The sequence below is a fragment of the Notothenia rossii genome (genome assembly GCF_949606895.1).
Source record: "Notothenia rossii genome assembly, chromosome: 11".
In the NCBI taxonomy this organism is placed as follows: Eukaryota; Metazoa; Chordata; class Actinopteri; order Perciformes; family Nototheniidae; genus Notothenia; species Notothenia rossii.
In genome coordinates, this window is record NC_136910.1 from 44,395,474 (window position 1) to 44,417,466 (window position 21,993).

Genomic DNA, 21,993 nt, shown 5'->3' on the forward strand with positions numbered 1-21,993 from the left:
TTGACATTGATAAGATAAACTGTCTCTTCATTTATTTTTTTGTTAAACTGTTTGTCAGTGAGTGTGGAGGCATAAGCAGTGAATAAAACTAACGCTCAGTGTGTGTCGCTCTCAGCAGGTAAGCTGACTGCAGCACAACAATGTTGAAGCAGAGGAAACTGGAAGGTCATACTTATAACTCTTTGAGGTGAGGCTTGACTTTGCAGTTTGTCAGTACATGCATCACAGTTCCACAGTTCTCATTCATAACACTCCGTTCGATGTCTCACTATGGGATGCGCCTCATCGCGGAGCAAACAGAAGCATTAATCTCATTACGCCAATCCTGATTGGCTGGTGATCTTGACGTCAGCGTCAGGGAATCCACCCCCTATAAGTAGCTTGCGCTACGCCGCATGCGTCATTCAAACACCTCTTCTCGCTTCAGAGCACATCTCGAGAAAGATCAGTAGCTAGCTAGCTTAACGGTCCACAGACTGATTTACGAAGCTAACCTTCGGTCGACGGGCGCTCGCCGGCTACTTCTATATATACTTCTGCAAGAAGACTGTTAATACCAACACACCAGTTAGTATTGCAAATCGACCTCGCCGTTTTCTCCTCGGGAATAAAGGTAAGGTTTTGATTTTTTCAAGCTAGCAACACACGTGTTGCTAGCTTGTCTTCCCTCACTACCGACACCACGGTAGCGAGGACGTTTTTTCTTTTTCTCTCTCACACCAGAGGAGGGGAAGATAAAAAGGGTATTAACACACCAGTTAATATTCTTTGAGAATAAAATTCTACACCGTCGTTTTTTCTCCGGATTAACGACAGTTGGGGAAGTATTTTTTCTCAGCAACGTACCTGTTACGAGCGGGTCCTCTCCACGCCGTCACCACGGCGACCGAGATGGACGCTTCTCTCCCTCACACCAGAGGAGTCAGGGACTCGGAGGCTCGGCTCTGTGGCTGCGGGTTGAAGATATCAGGCACAGACTCACACCAGGTCTGCTCGTCCTGTCTCGTGCTGGAACACGCCCAGGAGGCTATCGACAACCCCGGCTCGTGCGGACATTGTGCCCACTTCACCATCAAGAGCCTCCGCCGACGGCTAGCACGCCAAGCTAGCTTGTCGGGTCAGGACTCCCTCATGTCCTCTGATTTACCGGACGGAAATCAGGACACGGGGGCGTCCACCACAGAGATGGAGCCCCGCACTGTGTCGGTCTGGGGCTCATCAGTAGTGGCAGCTGCAGAACCGGAGTCCCGCGCCGTGTCAGGCTGGGACTCGGTGGCAGCGAGGGACGTGCGAGCGGAGCCCCGCGCTGTGTCAAGCTGGGGCTCCCAACTGGACCTCACCATGGTCTCGCCCGCGGATGATGTCCCGGAGTTGGACTACATGGAGGACGAAGAGGATGAAACCTCTGGATTCCTCCTGTCCGACTCTGATGAGCAAGACGATGATGTCTTCGTGTCATCAGCTCAGGCTGCAAAGCCGGGAGCGATGGCTGCTCTCCCGGGCGATAGCACACCAGCTTTGCCCTGTCTGAGTATAGACCTGCAGGCCGTGTGTCAGCGTGCCGCAGCCAGCCTAGACGTCCCATGGCCCGAAATGGCCAAGGAGACCTACAGGTCCCGTTACGAGGGGAAAAATTTGCCCCAAGCAACGAGGACAAAGAGGCAACTCCTGCCGGTCTTCCCGGAGATGTTGGATGAGGTGTCGATCTCGTGGAGAGACCGGCCCTTCAGCAACAAGGCCCCAATCCAGGGTGCCTCCTCCCCTAGACTGCGACGGTATGGAGAGGCTCGGCCTGCTCCGCATACCGCCGATGGAACCGCTGGTGGCAGCTCACCTCCTCCCGAGGATGGCGACTACACCGAGCAGGAACCCCACGCTGCCGGCAAAGGCGGACCGGTTCCAGTCAACCATGACTGAACGGTCCTACAGAGCCGCAGCATTGTCTGCCAGGGCTTTGAACATTTCCTCGCTGCTAACCGCTTACCAAGCGGAGCTCTGCGAGGATCTATCGAGTAATCCTGGACCGGCAGTACTGGACGAGATAGCCGCGATCACGGACATCTGTCTCCGCGTTCAACGCTGCGCCGTCCAGGCCACGGGAAAGGCAATGGGAATTATGGTGGTGCAGGAAAGAGCTAGATGGCTCAACCTCACCAACCTCCCAAAACCGGGAAAGAGAGGATGTGCTGGACATGCCCATCGTTCCCGAGGGGATTTTCGGATCTGCGCTCGCTTCTATGCAGAAGAGATGCGAGTCCAAGAAGAAGGAAGACGAGGCCCTCCACCTCTGTCTTCCTCGATGGGTCGAGCCGCTGCCTTCACAGCGGCAGTCCCTCGCCCAAGCTACCTCAGCTGCTCGGTTTAAAGTACCGAAACAGCAGAGGTCACGGCCCGCCCCGAGTCCCCAGCCCAGGCAGGAGACGAGGGCGAATTGGCCCAGAAAGTCTCCGGTTCCGGCTGCAGCCCAGGCGCAGCCAACCCGGAATTTCGGCCAGCAGGCGAGGAAGAAGAAGCTGGCGGCCTGACAGCCTCCTCTTCTTCCCTCGGTGACGGAGCTGGAAGGTTCCCCAGCTCCAGATGTGTTCCCGCTGCCTCGAGAGATGCCTCAAAGCCATCCTCAAGTGCACCAAAACACATGTCACAATATTGCTCTGTTTTCTCGGATAAAGCATTTTCCGCTGACGCATCCAGGCCTCAGGCTGAGGGCGCAGCTCAGAAAAATGAAAGAGAAAACAATAAAACCAATAAACAGCCCCACATTTGTTCCCCTTTTGAGAACAGCTACGGCCTCTCTCAAAAGGCGGATGATGAACGGGTCTGTGAAGGCACCGCCGCCACGCGCATGCGCAGTAACGACTGGGGCTGTGAGGCTACCACCGTCACGTGCAGGCACAGTGCCGGCTGGGGTTGTGAAGGCACCTCCGTCACGCGCATGCGCAGTGTCGGTGGGGACTGTCAAATCGGGGTACCACCGTGTTCAGACACTAGAGGGCCCCATAACACAACAAATAGAGACTCAGAGGGCAAAAGACGTGACATCTCCGCTGGCTCTAAGGAGCGAACAGTGGAAGATGCTCACAACGTCTGCTTGGGTGTTCAAGACAGTTACACGGGGTTACAGACTCCAATTCGCTGTCACCCCCCCTTGCTTCTCGGGCGTTCTGTATTCACAGGCCCGAGGGGAGTCAGCCCACATTATAGAAAGAGAGATTCTCTCACTTCTAGAAAAGGAGGCTATATCTATAATACCCGCCGAGCAGAGTCAGAGCGGCTTTTATTCCAAGTATTTCCTCGTTCCCAAACGGGGAGGGAACGGAATTCGGCCAATACTAGATTTGAGGGCTCTGAACAATATCTAAGAAGATACAAATTCAGAATGCTCACTCACACATCTCTGCTGCGTCTCGTGCGACAAAACGACTGGTTTACATCAGTCAACCTGAAAGATGCGTATTTCCACATCCCAGTATATTACCCACACAGGAAATATCTGAGGTTCGCATTTCAGGGGATCTGTTACGAATACAGAGTACTTCCCTTCGGTCTGTCTCTCAGTCCAAGAGTGTTTGTACGATGTACGGAAGCCGCGATAGCCCGTTAAGACAACAGGGTATTCGCCTGGCAACCTACCTAGACGACTGGCTGCTTCTCGCACAGTCGGAACAGGAGACTATTACGCAGACAAATGTCCTCGTAAAGCACCTGCTCAACCTGGGTTTCATAATAAACACAGAAAAGAGCATGTTGTGCCCGGCACAGACTGTACTCTTCCTGGGTTTACACCTGAACTCGGTGCCCAGCCCGCCTGTCAGCGGAAAGAGTGAAAGCTTTCAGAGCTTGCCTCGCTCATTTCCAGCTGCGCAAACATGTTCTTTTCAGATCATGCCTGCGGTTACTGGGGCTCATGGCGTCAGCCATCCTGGTTGTACGGCTGGGACGGTTACACATGAGGGAGTTTCAGCGCTGGGTAGCCGCTCTAAAACTAAACCCCGCGCGTCATGGAGCACGGAGAGTGATGGTTACTGTGAAATGCGTAATGGCACTGCGCCACTGGCTGCACCCGACTTTTCTGGTACGGGGCGTGCCTATGGGTGCTGTCCTTTCACGGAAGGTGGTCACCACAGACGCATGTCTGACAGGCTGGGGAGGTATTTACGAAGGTCGTCCGGTGAGGGGTCTCTGGAGCAGAGACCTCCAGCGGTCGCACATAAATTACCTGGAGCTTTTAGCGGTGTTCCTCACCCTAAAACGCTTTCTGCCTTTTCTCAGAGGACACCATGTCCTTGTGAGGACGGACAATACGACCACAATATCGTATATAAACCGACAAGGGGGTTTGCGCTCTCTCCAGTTACACATGCTGGCACGCAAACTGATCTTGTGGAGCTGCGGCCGTCTCCTCTCTCTGAGAGCGACGCACGTACCGGGTGTGATGAACCTCGGTGCAGACCTGCTGTCCAGAGGTGTACCACTATATGCAGACTGGACTCTACATCCAATGATTGTGAGCCAGCTGTGGGTGCGTTACGGCCGAGCCGCGGTAGATCTGTTCGCATCAAAAGAAAATGCTCACTGTCAGCTTTTCTTTTCAATGCGCGATCAAAACGCACCATTAGGCGTGGACGCGCTCGCGCACATTTGGCCTCCGGTCCTCCTGCTTCCTCCACTAGGTCTCTTTATGACTGTAAGTGGAGGGTGTTTGAGGACTAGTGCCTTCAAAAAGGGCACACCTCTTTTCAATGCCCTGTGGGAGTGATTTTATCATTTCTACAGGACCTAATTGATCAACACAGAGCTTTCTCCACGATCGAAGTCTACCTGGCTGCTATTGCTGCATGCCATGTGGGTTTTGAGGGTAAGACGGCTGGCCAGCATCCTCTGGTCTGCCGTTTTATGAAGGGAGCTTGCAGGCTCCTTCCTGTTTCCAGGTCACTGGTGCCCTTATGGGACTTGACAGTGGTTTTAGATGGGCTCACTCGAGCCCCATTTGAACCCCTGGAAGAAGCTGACATGAAGCACCTGTCACTCAAGACAGTGCTGTTACTGACCCTGGCATCCGCCAAGCGAGTCAGTGACATTCATGCGCTATCTGTACATCCTTCATGCACTCAGTTCGCCCGAGGGTTAACGAGAGTGTTGCTGAAGCCCAACCCTGCCTTTATACCTAAGGTGGTTGGTTCATGTACCCCCTTTGACATTGAGGTATTTCCTCCGCCGCTGTGTCCCTCCGGGGAACAGCAGCCGAATTTGCTATGTCCAGTCCGTGCTTTACGCACTTATATGGACAGATCAAAAGAGTTTCGTCATAATGACCAACTCTTTGTGTCCTGGGCTAACCCTCAGAAGGGCAAGCCTGTTACTAAGCAACGGCTCTCTCACTGGATTGTGGAGGCAATTGCTTTGGCTTACACGAGTCAGGGTCTGCAGGCACCTTCGGGTTTGCGTGCTCATTCGACTCGTGGTCTGGCTACATCCTGGGCTTTGTTCAAGGGTGTTTCCATCCAAGACATTTGTGCAGCAGCGAGCTGGTCCTCGCCGCTCACTTTTGTCCGCTTTTACAGATTAGACGTCTTTGCTCCCAGTGTGGCCCATGCAGTGCTGGGCCCCCTGCTGAGTTAGAGCTCTAACTGTTAAGTTCTGGTTGGTCTTGGTGACTTTTGAGATAAGCTCGTCTGGCAATTCGGGAGCTACAATATCCCATAGTGAGACATCGAACGGAGTGTTATGAATGAGAACTATAGGTTACTTACGTAACCCCAGTTCTCAGAGTAACATGAAGTGAGATGTCTCACCAGACGGCCCTCCTTGCTATGGTGAAGCGAGAAGAGGTGCTTATTTTGAATGACGCATGCGGCGTAGCGCAAGCTACTTATAGGGGGTGGATTCCCTGACGCTGACGTCAAGATCACCAGCCAATCAGGATTGGCGTAATGAGATTAATGCTTCTGTTTGCTCCGCGATGAGGCGCATCCCATAGTGAGACATCTCACTTCATGTTACTCTGAGAACTGGGGTTACGTAAGTAACCTATAGTTACTTTGCGCCTTATTTTCGATCGAGGAAAAGATAGTGGATCTCGCTTTAAGACAGTCTGTTACTGTCTGCCTTACAGGGACTTAAAAGGTCAGGGTCTCTCCAGAAACGGATGATTCATGCTGTGTCCTGATAAAATAAAATCTTAAAAGCAATCCTAAAATGAAAAGGAAAACAAAGCAGGAAGACTGAAATAAGGGTTTGTATTGTCAATATATCTGGAAGAAGAAATAACCCCTTTGATAAATGATGAATGCATTGTATTGAGTGATTTGCAGATGAAGGTAGTTTTGAACACAACGCTGAATCCTAAAATCTCAAAAAGAAGAAAAAGTGAGTCTAATATGCAAAACACATCAAACAATTATTTTAGCGTGATCAAGTTAACAAAAAAGGTACATACTTTTTTTTTCTATTGTGTCCACATTTAAAACACTTGTTATTGTTACTTACTGAGCAGCACTTCCCATCCCAATTAAAAAGGAGCTTGTCTAAAAGCCTGAGCCACAAGCAAATAAACACTCAATTTAAATTGTGTGTCTCAAATAAAAGCAGCATTATCAAGCCGCTCACAACATTTGTAAATTAGGTGTGTGTAAATGCACACACCTTAGACATAGCCATCAGTCAACAAAGCATTATTGTGAAAGAAGGTAGGGTCATTTGTGTTCCTCCTTCTTAAGTGTTTGAAGTGTCATTTATTTTATGGTTGAGCACATAAATTATACAGAAACTTTATTTTACTATATCACTTATAACAATGGATGTCACTTCCCTTTATGGGTCTCAACAATACAATTCCAAAACATATAATAAAGAAGACGCTCACACTCGCAAATAACCAGCCTCCTTAAATATGCTTGTGCTGCAGGAAACATGAAAACATGTCCCCAGACTCTTTGAATCAAAGCTTTAAAGAGTGTGGTTAAGACTAATAGTATCAACAGATTATACTCAAAGGAAGGCTGCAGAGAACCATTCGGAATTTATTACCGGCAAATGTAACTGCTAGAACCTAAGCTGTTTTTGCTTGGTTTTAAGAAAGGACTTGAACGTGACCTGAATCAGAAATAACAAATTATATTAAAAAAAGTTGGGATCACTGTGGGTGTGTTGCCAGTAATTAAATGATGTATGTTTGCGTAGTAAGCAACACTGTTACCCAATTACGTTGTGCTGACAGAGGTAATAGCTGTATAATTTATGTTCAAAGGAAACACTTTTTTGAATGTAAACAACTATTTGAATACCACACCCCAAAGCCACATTATGTTTGTCAATGAGGATGGTGGCCATAGAGTCTAGGCTGGCATTCACATGGATCTGTGGTTAACTTTAAGCAACCAAAGCTTTAGGGAAATAACGTGTGTTTAACCAAGATCATGATCTCTAGTTGCTTTAAAGGTCTCCTTTTATGATATTTTTAGGCATATGTATATTTTAGGTCTCAGATATATACTGTACATATATATGTCTATGATGTGTTTTACTCAAAATACCAAACAGATCATGCATTTTAGACATCCCTCATATCCCTCTATGTAAGCCCTATTAGAAAATTGCTGATCTGGGTCCTTAGCTTGAAAAAAAAAAAAAAAAAAGAGGAGGAGGAGGCTTGTGCCTGCTCAGAATTCTACCGGAAGACTCTTCAGTACAGGTTAGCTCTGAGTGCTAGCGATGCTTGCTAATGTAAACAAAGGCCATATTATGTCAGAACCAGTCGTGCATTGTTTCTGATAGCAAAGTTTATGATAGTGCCGTGGGTACACATTTCCGATATGATGTCATATCGGACTCAAATCTGGATCAGCTCTGTTGTTCCCCCGTTTTTAGAGATTTGGGTACGGAGGGAAAAAAGGGAGCGGGTTTTGTTTTCTGACAAATGTTTTGAGTTTCCTGACACACCGGGGACACATATTTATGTATAAAACACATATAAAAGTGTGTGCAGTGGCAAACAGTTGTATAAACAAAAATAATGTATGGGATTGAGGGTGGGTAGAAAGTTACAACACAACCAAAATAGAGTAGCTTGTGTGTAGAGGGGAACATCAATTAAGACATATAACCTGCTTCAGCTCCAGCTCGGCAGGCCCACACATGGGCTCTGAGCAATGAGAAGCAGGGCACCAGCTGCTGCTGGAGCTCTCAGTCAGACAAGAGAGGCATGGCTGGATGTGGCTGGATGTGGCTGGATGTGGCTGGGATAACCCCCCCCCCCCCCCCCCCCCCCCATCGCATTGATGTTTGCTCGGCTTTGCCTCAATGTGTCAACTCTGGCAGCATTCTCAACCTCTGCCATACTTCTCTGAATAAACTAATAAATATTGTTCCTCATCATTAACTAAGGAGAATGACTGCACTCTCCACTGAACTTTGGTCGTGTTCACTAAGAAGACTGCTCGAGTAAAAAAAAACAGCCTCTTCAAGCAGGCATCAAGCCCCTCTTCTTCTGAAACGGGGGCATGCTCACACACAAGTGCTTGGCTTAGTCCAAATTGAGTGTGTACACCCCACTAAGCAGCTACTCATCTTCCTCAGTGCCCATGGTTAAAAAAATCTTGTGAAAAATTCATGGCAAAGTTTTGTACAAAGGATTCACTGTCTTCTGTAATGAGAAAACTCAGGCAAGCATCATACATTTTTTTAAGAGGAGAGACGGTTTACAGAGCAGGGACAATGTGTGGGATTAGAAATGAAATTATAACCCGGGGATATTGATTTGTAATGAACGAAATGCAGCTTGTGACACATTATTGAGAGCCCCATAGCTAGCCTCAGAGCTAATGTATGACTAGGTCGATATTGTAACTTTATTTTTCAAATGTTTTGTGTTTTAAAGTAGCTCTTCACCTATTTGGTTTAAAAAACAGGTGAGGATCAGTTGTTTTTAAATTAAAGTTATGGAAGCACGGGAGGTAAAAATTATGTTAGGATAAATGTAATTATGGTTTTGTGTAATGCAGTATTTTTTTATTAAATGTTTCGCAATTGATAATAATGAACAATTATTATTATTATTGACAAAGAGGATTAATTAGATAACATATGTGTAGTTTGATGGATCAATAGACATATGTGTGACATTGTTGTATTTTATTTTTGTCTGTAAATCTTTCACCCAGCATTCAAAAATATTGTCACACACTGTTTTCTGACTTGGCAGTAGATCAGCTTTGGCCTGTTGTAGAGAAGCCTCGGGGCTGCAGACCCACAGCTGTAATCACTGTGTTTTGTCTGCAGGGAAGATTGAGGACTTCTGAAAGTGGAGCTGATCAGAGAAAACATTCAGGCACTATGGAACACACAGGCAATATTTTGCACACACACACACGAAATGCAGCTTGTGAACACACACACACACACACACACACACACACACACACACACACACACACACACACACACACACACACACACACACACACACACACACACACACACACACACACACACACACACACACACACACACACACACACACACACACACACACACACACACACACACACACACACACACACACACAACGACTTTCATGTGCTACTTCAAAGCATCAATTAAAGGAGAAAGGCTAGATAATAACCATAAGGTTATCCTCACTGTAATGAACCACATTATTAGTTCTGACACATCAAAAAACTTCCACAGCTTCCAGCCAGCACATTAAAATACAGCAACACTCTAGCAGGGGACGGCATGCACAGAGGTGCATGAAAATAATGTGGAAGGTTGTTTAAGTGTATCATTTTGACAAAACCAGGAAGTGTTAAGTTTTCTTTTTTTTTAAGAGTTGGATACACTTGAACATTGACATGTACATTATGCAAACATAGCTTTTCAAACACTGGCATCCCGTTTTAGAGAGCTCTACTAAGAATGTAAAATCATATTATTCTTATTATTTTCTCTTTTTTGAGCACGCCATTTGAAATGACTCCGACTGTTTCTCTCTTCTTGTCTCGTGTCCGTGTGTGTTTGAATCTATTGTGCTGACTCACTGACTGCACCAATTTGATTGGCTGAGTAGCGTCACCTCCTTAAAACATTAAATAATAACTTTTTAAAACCTTTTTATCTTTATTGGGCAGACTGGGACTACAAATCAGCCCTGGAGTCTCACCCAGCCCAGCCCACACAAATTGGAGTACGCTAGTGAACTGACAACGGGTGGGGGGGGGGGTGCTCGTCAGCTCGTGGCGACAGAAGAAAAAAAAACTACAAAAATTCAAAGGCCGGTGACGACGAGGTGGGGGAACTCGGTCTCCACAGACAGCCAAAAGTGTGCAAGTGACACTTTACTCGTCTTTTTCTCGTTATTGTTTTTTCCCGCTGCGCCTCCCCTGAAGCTCTCTGGCTCTCTCCCCCCCAGGGAGGCACGCCTCACACTTTGAAAACCACTGTCCTAATCAATATAACCGGCCTGCTCTCGTCTATCCCACATGCTCCACTGTGATCCAACATCTAGTTACAGGTGGCCTGTGGAACTGCCAGTCAGCTGTCCCTAAGGCTGACTTCATCTCTGGCTACGCACCCCTGCAGTCTCTGGATTCCCTTGCTCTCACTGAGACCTGGATTACTCCATCCAACACATCCACCCCAGCAGCTCTCTCCATATTCCTTTTCCCATACACCCAGACCCACTGGCAGAGGAGGCGGCACTGGTTTCCTGCTCTCTCCCAAATGGAGTTTTTCCATCTTCAAGCTACCTAACCTCCTTCCACCTTTGAATTCCATGCCGTCACAGTAACCCAGGGGTGTCAAACTCAATTTCATCGCGGGCCACATTCGCATTATGGTTTCACTCAAAGGGCCGGTTGTAACTTTAAGACTACATAAAAATATATATATAAAAATGTAATATATATAAAATATTGTATTACATTGGATTATTATCGGATAGGGTAATAACTTCCTAATTAACTACGTCTGAAAGCAGAAGTCTAGCAAATAATTGCAAGTCTCTTCAGTGAGAATGTCACGAAATGATTTAAAAAGAAAAGCCAAATTCTGGAAAAAAAGTCAAATTCTGAGAAAAAAGGCATATTTTGAAGGAAAAAAGTCAAATTCTGAGAAGCATTGTGCTCCATGTATGGGCAATGAGCTTCTGTAAAGTGGCATGTAACCGTATAATAAACATATCATTTTTTTCAAGCTCTTGTGGGGCCACATAAAATGAAGTCGCGGGCCGGATTTGGCCCCCGGGCCTTGAGTTTGACACCCCTGCAGTAACCCATCCTATACAATTAACCTTTGTTGTTCTCTACCGTCCACCAGGCGCCTTGGGGGACTTCTTGGAGGAATTAGATAATCTCCTCTCACACATCCCTGAAACTGGCCCTCCCGCTGTACTTCTCGGAGACTTCAACCTCCAGACAGGGAAGATATCTGAACTAACATCTCTGTTAACCACCTTTGCTTTCTCACTGTCTCCATCCCCACCAACTCATAACGCTGGCAATGTCCTCGATCTCATATTCTCAAGGAACTGCACTGCTTCTAACCTCTCTGTAAACCCGCTCCACACCTCAGATCACTACTTAATTTCATTCTCTCTACCCCTTTCCGAACATAATGAACTAATCTCTTCTCATCCTGCACCTGTCCGCCGCAACCTTTGTTCCCTCTCCCCCTCTACCTTTGCCTCATCGGTGCTCTCAGCACTCCCTTCCTCTGACTCGTTCCAACTCCTGCCTCCAAACTCTGCTGCAGAAACTCTCCTCTCTACTCTCTCATCCTTTCTGGACTCTCTCTGTCCTCTCACATCTCGGCAGGCTCGTCAGTCCCCTCCTGCTCCCTGGCTAAATGACGCACTGTGTGCTAATAGAACCATCCTTTGGGCAGCAGAGCGGAAATGGTGGAAATCCAAACACCATGACGAACTCCTAACCTATCAGGCTCTCCTCTCCTCTTTCTCTCTTTCGATCTCTCAGACAAAAAACACTTTCCTTCAAGATAAGATCCATTCTTCCTATTCCAAAAAAACTATTTTCCATCTTTTCCACCACATCTTAGAACCCCCCAAAGCCCCTTCCCCCTCCTCCCTTCTGTCAAGCGACTTTGTTAACTACTTTGAAAAAAAGGTTGATGAAATTCGTTTTTCTTTTTCTGACTCACCTTTACTGACCGCTGGGATACCAGACCCTCCCTTCATCCACACACTGACCTCCTTCTCCCCTCTCTCTCCAAGTGAGGTTCTTACCCTCATTACCTCTGCCCGTCCTACCACCTGTTCTCTGGACCCTATCCCCTCAAACCTCCTTCACACTATCGCTCCTGATATTCTACCGTTTCTCAACCATGTCATCAACACTTCTCTAACTTCTGGTCACTTTCCAAACAGTCTCAAGGAGGCAAGAGTAAACCCTCTCCTAAAGAAACCCACTCTCAACCTGTCTGATGTTATAAACTGCAGGCCTGTCTCTTTCCTCCCGTTCTTGTCTAAAACACTTGAACGCGCTGTCTTTAAACAACTCTCCTGTTTGCTCCATCAGAACAACCTTCTGGATCCGCACCAGTCTGGTTTCAAGGCAGGTCACTCAACAGAAACTGCCCTCCTTGCTGTCACTGAGGAACTGCACACGGATAAAGCAGCCTCCCTCTCCTCTGTCATCCTTCTGGACCTGTCTGCTGCATTCGACACTGTGAACCATCAGATCCTCCTTCGCACTCTCCAAGAACTTGGAGTTTCAGGCTCTGCACTTTCCCTCCTCACCTCATACCTCAAAGACCGCATCTACAGGGTAACTTGGAGAGGGTCCGAGTCCGACCCTTGTCAATTAACTACAGGGGTCCCTCAGGGCTCTGTTATTGGTCCCCTCCTCTTCTCTTTGTACACAAACTCGCTCGGATCAGTCATTAGCCCGCATTGGTTTTTCATACCACTGCTACGCTGACGACACCCAATGAATTTTGTCCTTTCCCCGCTCAGAGACCCAGGTCGTCGCACGCATCTCTGCTTGTCTAGCTGACATCTCTCAGTGGATGTCTGCTCACCACCTCAAGCTCAACCTTGACAGGACTGAACTGCTTTTTCTTCTGGGAAAAGATTGTCCCACTCTTGACCTAACAATCAACATCGGCACCTCTGTTGTTTCCCCGACTCAGACTGCAAGGAATCTGGGTGTGACCCTAGATAACAACCTGTCCTTCACTGCAAACAGCGCTGCTACAACCCGCTGCTGCAAATGCATGCTTTACAACATCAGGAGGATACGTCCCCTCCTGACCCAGAAAGCGACACAACTTCTGGTCCAGGCTCTCGTCATCTCACGCCTAATCTACTGCAACTCCCTCCTGGCTGGTCTACCTGCATGTGCCATCACACCTCTGCAGCTCATCCAGAATGCAGCGGCTCGTCTGGTCTTCAACCTTCCAAAATGTTCCCACACAACGCCTCTCCTCCGCTCACTAAAACTGGCTTCCAGTAACTGCTAGAATCCACTTCAAGATCTGGCCCTTCCTACATCCAGCACATGGTTAAACTGTACACCCCAGCACGTGCACTCCGCTCTGCATCAGCCAAACGGCTCGCTGCACCCGCACTGCGGGGGGGACCCAAGTGCCCATCAGCTAAAACACGTCGGTTTGCTATCCTGGCTCCAAAATGGTGGAATGAGCTCCCCATTGAAATCAGGACAGCAGAAAACCTGTTTTCTTCAAGTTTGTATCTTCTTGGTCGAATGCACTTATTGTAAGTCGCTTTGGATAAAAGCGTCAGCTAAATGCAATGTAATGTAATGTAATGCTTCACATGAGAAAACTAACTATTTTGGTAAAACTGGACATTTTACACAAATATTATATTTCACATTTCCTCCTCCCGTCGGATGTGATATAAAAACAAATCGATTATTTTTGTCGTTGTAAACTCAAGTGGATGAAACTACATTTATTAGTGCTTTCATGTCAATTCGGCGAACATATGATACATTAAAGGATCGTGATGATGATGATGATTTAAAAATCGTTTGTTTGAGCCGGTCTGCATTTCCTGATGAAAAAACAAACCGATGCTTGTTGTAGTTGTAGTACACCACCATGGATTAAACGTGTGTTTTTTTTACCACAATGTTGGGGAAATTAATGGATAAAATGCACGGATTATTATTAATTCCCACTCCGATCGGGACACTAGGTCCACCGTTTCCCCACAGCGAGGTTCCCCCCGTTGACAGTTTACGTGGGCTGGGCTGGGTGCAGTGGGGACGAATCCCGATGGGCCGGTACCGAAGTGGGCCGGTCGGATAAGTCACTAGCACATCCCCCACTCCCCCCGTTGACAATTTACTAGCTGTACCGAAGTGGCCCGGTCGAGAGTCCCAGGATGATTTTTAGGCCCAGTCCACCACTGGCTACATGACCGTATTATCGCCCATATTTACACACCTAATTCCTAAACTTCTAACAGACACAACATAAACCGATCCTTCAGCCTCATATGAGCTCTCAGACACGTTCAAAATTAAACTGTCATCGCTGTCTGAGCTTGCTGCTGTGTGCGCCATTGTGGGTTTACATGCAGATGCTGGGATCCTGAACGGTGCAGCTGGAGCACTTGGCCCGCAATGACGTCACACATAATTTGGCGGGACTTGAAGAATCCCCGAGAAGATCCAGAAAATGGTCAACATTGAAGGGCAGATTAATGGTTATCAAAGTACAAATATCCAAAATCATTTCAGTAACGGTTTTTAAGGGGACAATATTTACTCAAATTGATGGGTTTGGATGATGGGGGAAACTCATATCACAGGCTCTTTAAGGCCACACATGGTTAACACTCTGCACCAGGCATGATGTGCGTGGGAGATCAACACATCAGCAAAGTCTCCCCACTCACTATTCTTAATGTTAACTATAGGTCTGGAGAGACAGGGACTTCCATCTCCTGACAACCAACATTAACTGCCATTCCTAGCAACTATAATGCCATGCAGAAGTCAATGGGGGCAATAAGGCTAAAGTCAAGGGTCAAATAAAAGCACTGAACAGAAACCATACTTCACTTATTTTATTTTTACCAAATTTCAGGAGGCATTTCAGAAGCAACCAACAACAGCTCACATGTCAATCCCAGATCATTAGGAAGTAGTCAAAGACCAAGAACAATATGTATCCTTTGTGCACATCCCACTGAATGGGAACGCATCCCACTGAATGGGAACACTCCAAATAGAACAAAAGATGAAAGCAAACCTCTCTAAAAACTTATCAAATTGTTGATGTACAAGATGCAGGATCAAGGGATCATTGATACAGGGAAAATAGAGTGGTTCCACAAATAATTTCATTTTCAATATATCCATACACAATTGAGATTGTATATATTAAATGTTAATGAGCCACAAGTATGTATCTTCAAAATGCATTAAATAGACTTTTGTGAATTTCCCATGCTGAAAAGTAAATATCAAGAAGATGGCAAAAATGAAACTAAAAGCAATTCCAAGGACAAGAAGTAGAAGACAACGCTGCAGTGCAGTAATAACAGTAGCCTGTTCTGTTTATACCATGCAAACACATTTTAACTCGCTTTGTAAAAACACAAACATCTAAAATATTTGCATGCATGAAGGAAAGCTGAATGGAAAAATAAAAATGCAATTTGTTCCTTATCCTTCTTAGCTTGGCCTTGGCTTTTTTGATTAACATTTAGCTATCCTATCCATCTTAGACATGAATAGAGGCCAACTACAAGCTTGTCAGGTGTCATGGTATGAAATATGTGATTGAAGGTTCACCCTCAGGTCAACACTGCTTGCCAAGTCAGCAGTATGTACATTATGTTGTTTGCACCATCCCTGCTGTCTGAACCGTTAGATCAGGGGTGTCCAATTTATGGCCCGGGGGCCAAATGTGGCTCGCGGCCCATTTTGAAACGGCCCTCAGCTAATTAAAAAAGTATAATGAAATATGGAACACAAATAAAAATTGTGCTCGTCTTATATTGTACTTCTGAAATATACTGTATATGTGAAGAAAAAGCCCAATAACTTAATTACATAACAAGCTTAAAATGTACCCTTATATTTCTCCTTTTTATAAGCAATCTGAGGCTTTTGTTTGAAGGAATGAGCTGCCAACATAATACATGAAACCCTATGGTGAGCTGTACGCTGTTGGGTTTCTTAAAGTATTTTCAAGTATCAAGAATAATTTACCTACATTTGATTGATTTTGCCAACTTATAACTCTATGAGGAGATTTACCTCTAGTGAGTGGCCCAGCCCTTCGTATGTTGTTCTGTATGTAGACCCCCCTGCGTTTAGAGGCATCTCTCAATCATCATTATCTTAACAACTTAATAAGGCTTTCAATGTACAAAATGCTGTAGTATCTAATCAAATGGGCATCGTTCTCAACCTGCTTTATGAAAAATCCTCCAACGACCTGATAAGGCTATCAAGATGGGGATATTTGACGATAGGGACTGAAACTAGATAATAATGTGCATGAGTAAACATTTTCTGAGGGACCAGGTATAATATGTACAGTAGCTTACAATAAACTAGGGCAATGCTGACAGGGAAGTATGGCATGTCACCACAAAGCACAATTTCAATATGCAGGCTAGTGGATACCAGGAGAAGAAATGAACAGCTGCAGGGCTCAGCTGCACAGACACAAAAGCTACTGTAGTTTTCCAGCTGAAAAGATATTCAGGCGTGTTTGCTTTAATGTAAAAATGAATGAAATTAACTATGGTTATTTGGTTAGCAGTTTGACTTGACAACCAGACAATAGTGTGATGCGTTTATCTTATTTGCTCTCGTTCCCACTCCCACACAGATTTGGGGTAAATCTCTAACCTAGACAACCCTCAAGCCCAATAATTGGCCATTAGGGGCCTCCTTTCTTCCCCATCTCTCATGCCTGAAGCAAAAATCTGTTAATAATGGCATTTTCTAAAAAGAAATACTGTGTGTTGCTCAATTTAGGCAACCCACACATATATCCTACAGAGCCTTCTGCTATTCCTCCAGCCAGATGTCCTGGACAACAGCTTTCCATGTGTGCAGACTAGCAGTGTTCCAAATAGTGAATTTATTGGACATAAAAGTCCTCTCTTTCATCATAGGGCCCTCTGTCCATTCCCCAAAGGTATGATCAAGGTATCATTATCCTAGCCTGTAGATTTAAAATAGGACCTCTGAGTCTCAAGACATGTTTTCTTCCAGGCAAGAGATCCCTTTCAAATGTTGAAAGTACGTATTTTTGATGTATGCATTTTGAAAATGGATGAGACCTTCCTGTCTTCATAGTGACCTCCTGTGTTTCATGTCATGCCTGACACTGCTGACAGTAATTCCAGTAGCTCGGCCTAAGGACCTCCTGTCACTTCTCATAAACCAAACAGTCTTGTCTACCTCTCTACCTGCCTGTGTCGATCTCTGTGATCTGCATGGCATAGATCACTATAATATCAAGTGTTGTCGTGTCATAGCTATAAATTGGCCGTTTAGTTCATATACCCAAAGCTCTGCACACGGGGGCTAAGAGGATATGTGAGAGGAACAGCTATTGTACAGGAAAAAGGTCGACCAAGTTGAAGAAATGCATCAACCCATCAACAGTCCACTCTTGGACCTTGCCTAGGGGCTTTCAATGTTCATTTAATTGATCAAAAACGAACCTTCTGGAGCTGACCATGTGACATTCCCCAATAACCTTCCTTTACTTAATAGAGTTTTCTTCTCAGCTTCTCCCATTATCATTGTGTGGCCTATGCTTTTGTGCGCATATTCAACCCTGACTATAGACCTACAAAGACAAATATTTTTCTTTTGACCTCAGAGGAAATGTATCAGCAGTGTCCTTCTCAGAGTATCGACAATGCACATTTTTCATATCATGAGCATCATCTGTTAAGAAGGTCGATCCAAGATAAATTCAATAGAAGAGTTACAATTTATACAACAAATAAGACAAAACAAACTAGACTGAAGGGTTTTGGATAACCAAGAACATAAACTATATATAATGAAAGATTCATATTCCCCACATAGGCGAGCATGCATAGTGTGCAAAGTTACTCAGTGTTGTATGTTGCATCTACCATAGATGACAGTGATCAAGAGGGTAGTATGTTATACTGGCAAGCGTAGGCTCACTCATAATGGTTAATCTCTCATTTTCAGTGTTAATATCTCACTGGTCATAATGAGTTGACCAATGATAGAGTGATTGTGCGATTCACATTATTAGTCGTTGCTGGTAATTAGCTGGATTTATTGCTCTGGCAGAGGCTGGTGTTGCCCATGGCACATCTTAAAAATTGCATGCAATTTATAAACTGTGCTCCCAAAGAATCTTTAATGAAACAGAAATCCAACAGAGTAAGCTGAAGTAAACTGTAAGACATTTTTTTAAATACGTGTACAAAAGGGACATACCAAATCTAAATATTTTCTTGAATATATTTTATATTTGGTTGAGGCATAACATTTCTTTATTGAACTAAATAAATCCAAAACTTTACAGACCGTAAATTCAATCACAATTTATGAATGTGACTATTATTATTATTTCACTTTTCACTGTTTTCCTTATGCCATACCCTTATTTGGTTTCTACATCAGTTTCTTCATGTCAGTGAAAAAAAGAAAAACTACAAATTAATATATTTCACAGATATAAAATTGTAAACAAAATATTGATTCACACTTCCTTGAAGGAAATTAGTTGTGAAATTAACTGGGACATCATTTGCATTCATTTCCCCCTCATTAAAAAAAGGCAGGTTAAGCAAACATTTAAAATGCCTAAATATGTGTATCATCTGTCCTATTGAAATTAATACATTAAAATCTATGTCGAGGCAATTGCCACCTTGACAGTCTAATTAACATTCTACCACAATATTCTTTGGATTTTTTTATGTGGCAGGTGTGAACAAAATATGTCATTTGATATTTTTACCTAAATCAACTCACAAAATGATTCTGTAGTCGACAAGCAGTGACAGCCTAATAGGCTGTCCTAAACCAAATAATGGTTTAGGACTGCTACTGTACTATGTTGGAGAGTGGGTGGCAAGAAAATGTATGTTGTATAAGGCAGGGAGAAAAAAGTTCAAACATCATATGCCCAAAACCATAAAACGAGTAACACAGAGGCAGCAGAAGTAAGAAAACATTGTCCAGTTTGCATAGAAGAATTGAGGGGAATGTGGAAATGTTCTAAATACACTTGTTTATAAGGTCTGCAATATTCTGAGAACAAAACTGTTGTTTCTGAATGACTTTTTGTCCTACCTCTGGTGTGGCTGGGGACCCTCCGGCGGCCCGTTGACGAGCTGTGCATGACGTGCTGGTAGTGAGACATGTCCGTTGGAGTGTTTGGAACACGGAAACTGTCCTGGAACCTCTGCATCAAATCCTCTACTGACTCCGTGTTTGGGTCAATGGCTACGGAAAAGAGATCAAAAGTGAAAATGGCAGGCATGTCATGAGGCTTTAAAGTGAAAGTCATTTTCTATAGTGACAGACGGACAATATAGCTGAATAAAAACACAATGATGCACAAAGAGAAACAACTAAACACTTTCTCCTTTTTAGAACACAAGAGATTATAGTATTTCATCATGAGTCACTAGGCTGCCCCAATACGAAACGATACAAACATGTTTTTCTCTACAGGGATCCTACCAATGCTTCCTGTGATGGCCCAGTATTCTTATTGAATGACTTTAAAACAAAAAGTTGTTTTCCTACAATAGAAAATAAAAAAAAGGAAGGCACACCAAATTCCTATGACCTTTCTGTATATGTTCTGAATAATAATTTGTGGCAAAACTAATGATACTAATACGGAGCCCCCTAGGGGACATGGAGAATAAAAAAAAATGTATTTGAAAAAATAAAATAATAATAATGTTTTGCGAGATATCGCAATACTTTTACGAGATCTCGCAAAACCCCGTTGCAGTTTGTAGACGGTCCCTAAGCACTCCTCTCCCTCCTCCAGCTGCAGATTGTGACCAAATCTTGATGTCTAGCTCGGATGACGGCGCGTATCAAAATGTTCTGATAAAAACGACTCTGTAGCTCGTTGTCTACCTTGCTATGATTGTAAAGTCATGTTGTTTGCATTTTTACAACGTTATGTTCATGAGTTATTGATCCGCGAAATTCCAATCTGTCAATAACTCAGCTCAGAGGGACGTGAATGTCTCGTTACTCTGAGAGTTCTCTTGAGGTGTCTTCACTTATGTGAAACCCTTTATATATACAGTCTATGTGTGAAACCCGTGCCTATTGCCAAGCACTAATGTTATATCTTTATATTTAAGGCCAAGCTCAAAGTACAGTAAAATCGATGAACCACTCCATTGTTGTGGTTTCTGTGTTGCCGTAGCAGCCGAACTAACCAGGAAGTACAGTGAGCTAAATGAAAAGTTTTGCGAGATCTCGCAAAACATTATTATTATTTTTTTTTTCAAATAATTTTGTTTTTCTTCTCCGTGTCCCCTAGGGGGCTCCGTAGTTGAGATTGTTCAACATACAAAAACATGTAGGCCTACATATTTAAAAGTGACCATGATATTAAATTACAGTAAATATCTAAGGCCAGTCTTATATGGCTTGTTCAATTTAAGTTTGATATTTGCATGCAATGCAAGTTTAGGGTTATATAACTGTGGCCGAAAACAAACACCCCTGAAACTGTGAAAGCAGCTCTGTCCCCAAACTTAGTATAGCCATCTCCAAAAGATGGGGCCATTTATCACCCCGACCACCACTATCCCCGCCTATCATCAACATCTTTTGATCTGTCAGTCTGGCTCTGAGGTGTACTCTTCCCATGAATAATGGTGATGTGTTGCTCCCAGAGGACGCTCAGTGTGCATGCCAATGAGCGTGCAAGAGCAGAAGAGTGAGATGAGGAGGACAAGAGTGAAAATGAAGATGCAGGAGTATTTAGATGGTATACAAAATAAGAAATAAGAAAGCTAACATCAAGAACAAAACTATAGACATTACAGTGTGCTTCAGAACAATTCCTTGAAATATTTCTTATTGCCTCAGATACTTTTGGGTTAAGTTCAGTCGGCTAAAGAAAAAAGTGTCTTTGATCAGGGGATTGCTGTTGGCAGGTCTACGAAAATGGGCCCCAGTGACCAGGTGCAAGAGATGGTGCAAAGTGACCATGACCTCATTTGGGGGACAGATGTTGGTTTATTCCCTCCAGTCAAAGATATTGTTGCATATGAAACATTACAAAGTCAACACAATACCTTAAAGTTGCTTGGTCCTTGAACAAAACTCCTACACAAGGATAAATCCTATTGTCGCTATTATTTTAAGCCTCATATTCCCAGTTTGAGATACAGAATGTGACCTGAAAATAAAACGTACTGGCTCCAACCATGTGCTTTCTTCACATGAAAATTAATTTGTTAATTATTTTATATAGCTTCAGATAAAAAAATTACTTTAGTAAATTGGTTGCTCACTGCCAGATATGATTTATTTAAAAAATGTCTCACAAAAGATTGCAAAAGGAGTTTGTAGGTCGAGCAATGTTTAATTTTCTTTTTAAGGCATTCAATAGTTAATGGATTTATGTAGCACTTTTTGAGTCTTTGCAAACCCTCAAAGCCCTTTTACTCATACACGTAAGCATTCGCCCACTCTCACACATTCATACATAGGCAGAGGCGGCCAAACAAGGCTACATTCACACGCATACAGAAACCATTTATAAAAAGTGCCCATGACACTTCAACACATTGACGGCAGGGGCTGGGGATTGAACCACCCACCTGGGGATTGACCAACACTTTACCTCTCGACCATGGGCTTATCAAGTGCCACTTGGCTGGATATGCACTATCTGGAAAGAATTCCGCTATAACATTTTGAATCACTTTTATCGCTATGGAAATTGATCCAAGATTAATTGGAGGCAGCCTCAGGGCTAAAGGGGAGTCAAGCACAGTCAAGCAGTTCAACCAAT

At 44.5% G+C, this 21,993-nt stretch overlaps 1 protein-coding gene across 2 annotated transcripts in view; it reads right to left on the reverse strand.

Annotated features, from left to right (window-relative positions):
- Nucleotides 1–21,993, reverse strand: part of astn2 (astrotactin 2) — a 291,201-nt gene that overhangs the window by 161,853 nt on the left and 107,355 nt on the right. For both annotated transcript variants that reach the window (XM_079657488.1, XM_079657487.1), the window contains exon 4: nucleotides 19,290–19,442. In XM_079657488.1, coding sequence (XP_079513614.1) covers nucleotides 19,290–19,442 — 153 coding nt within the window. The remainder of the gene's footprint in view (nucleotides 1–19,289; nucleotides 19,443–21,993) is intronic.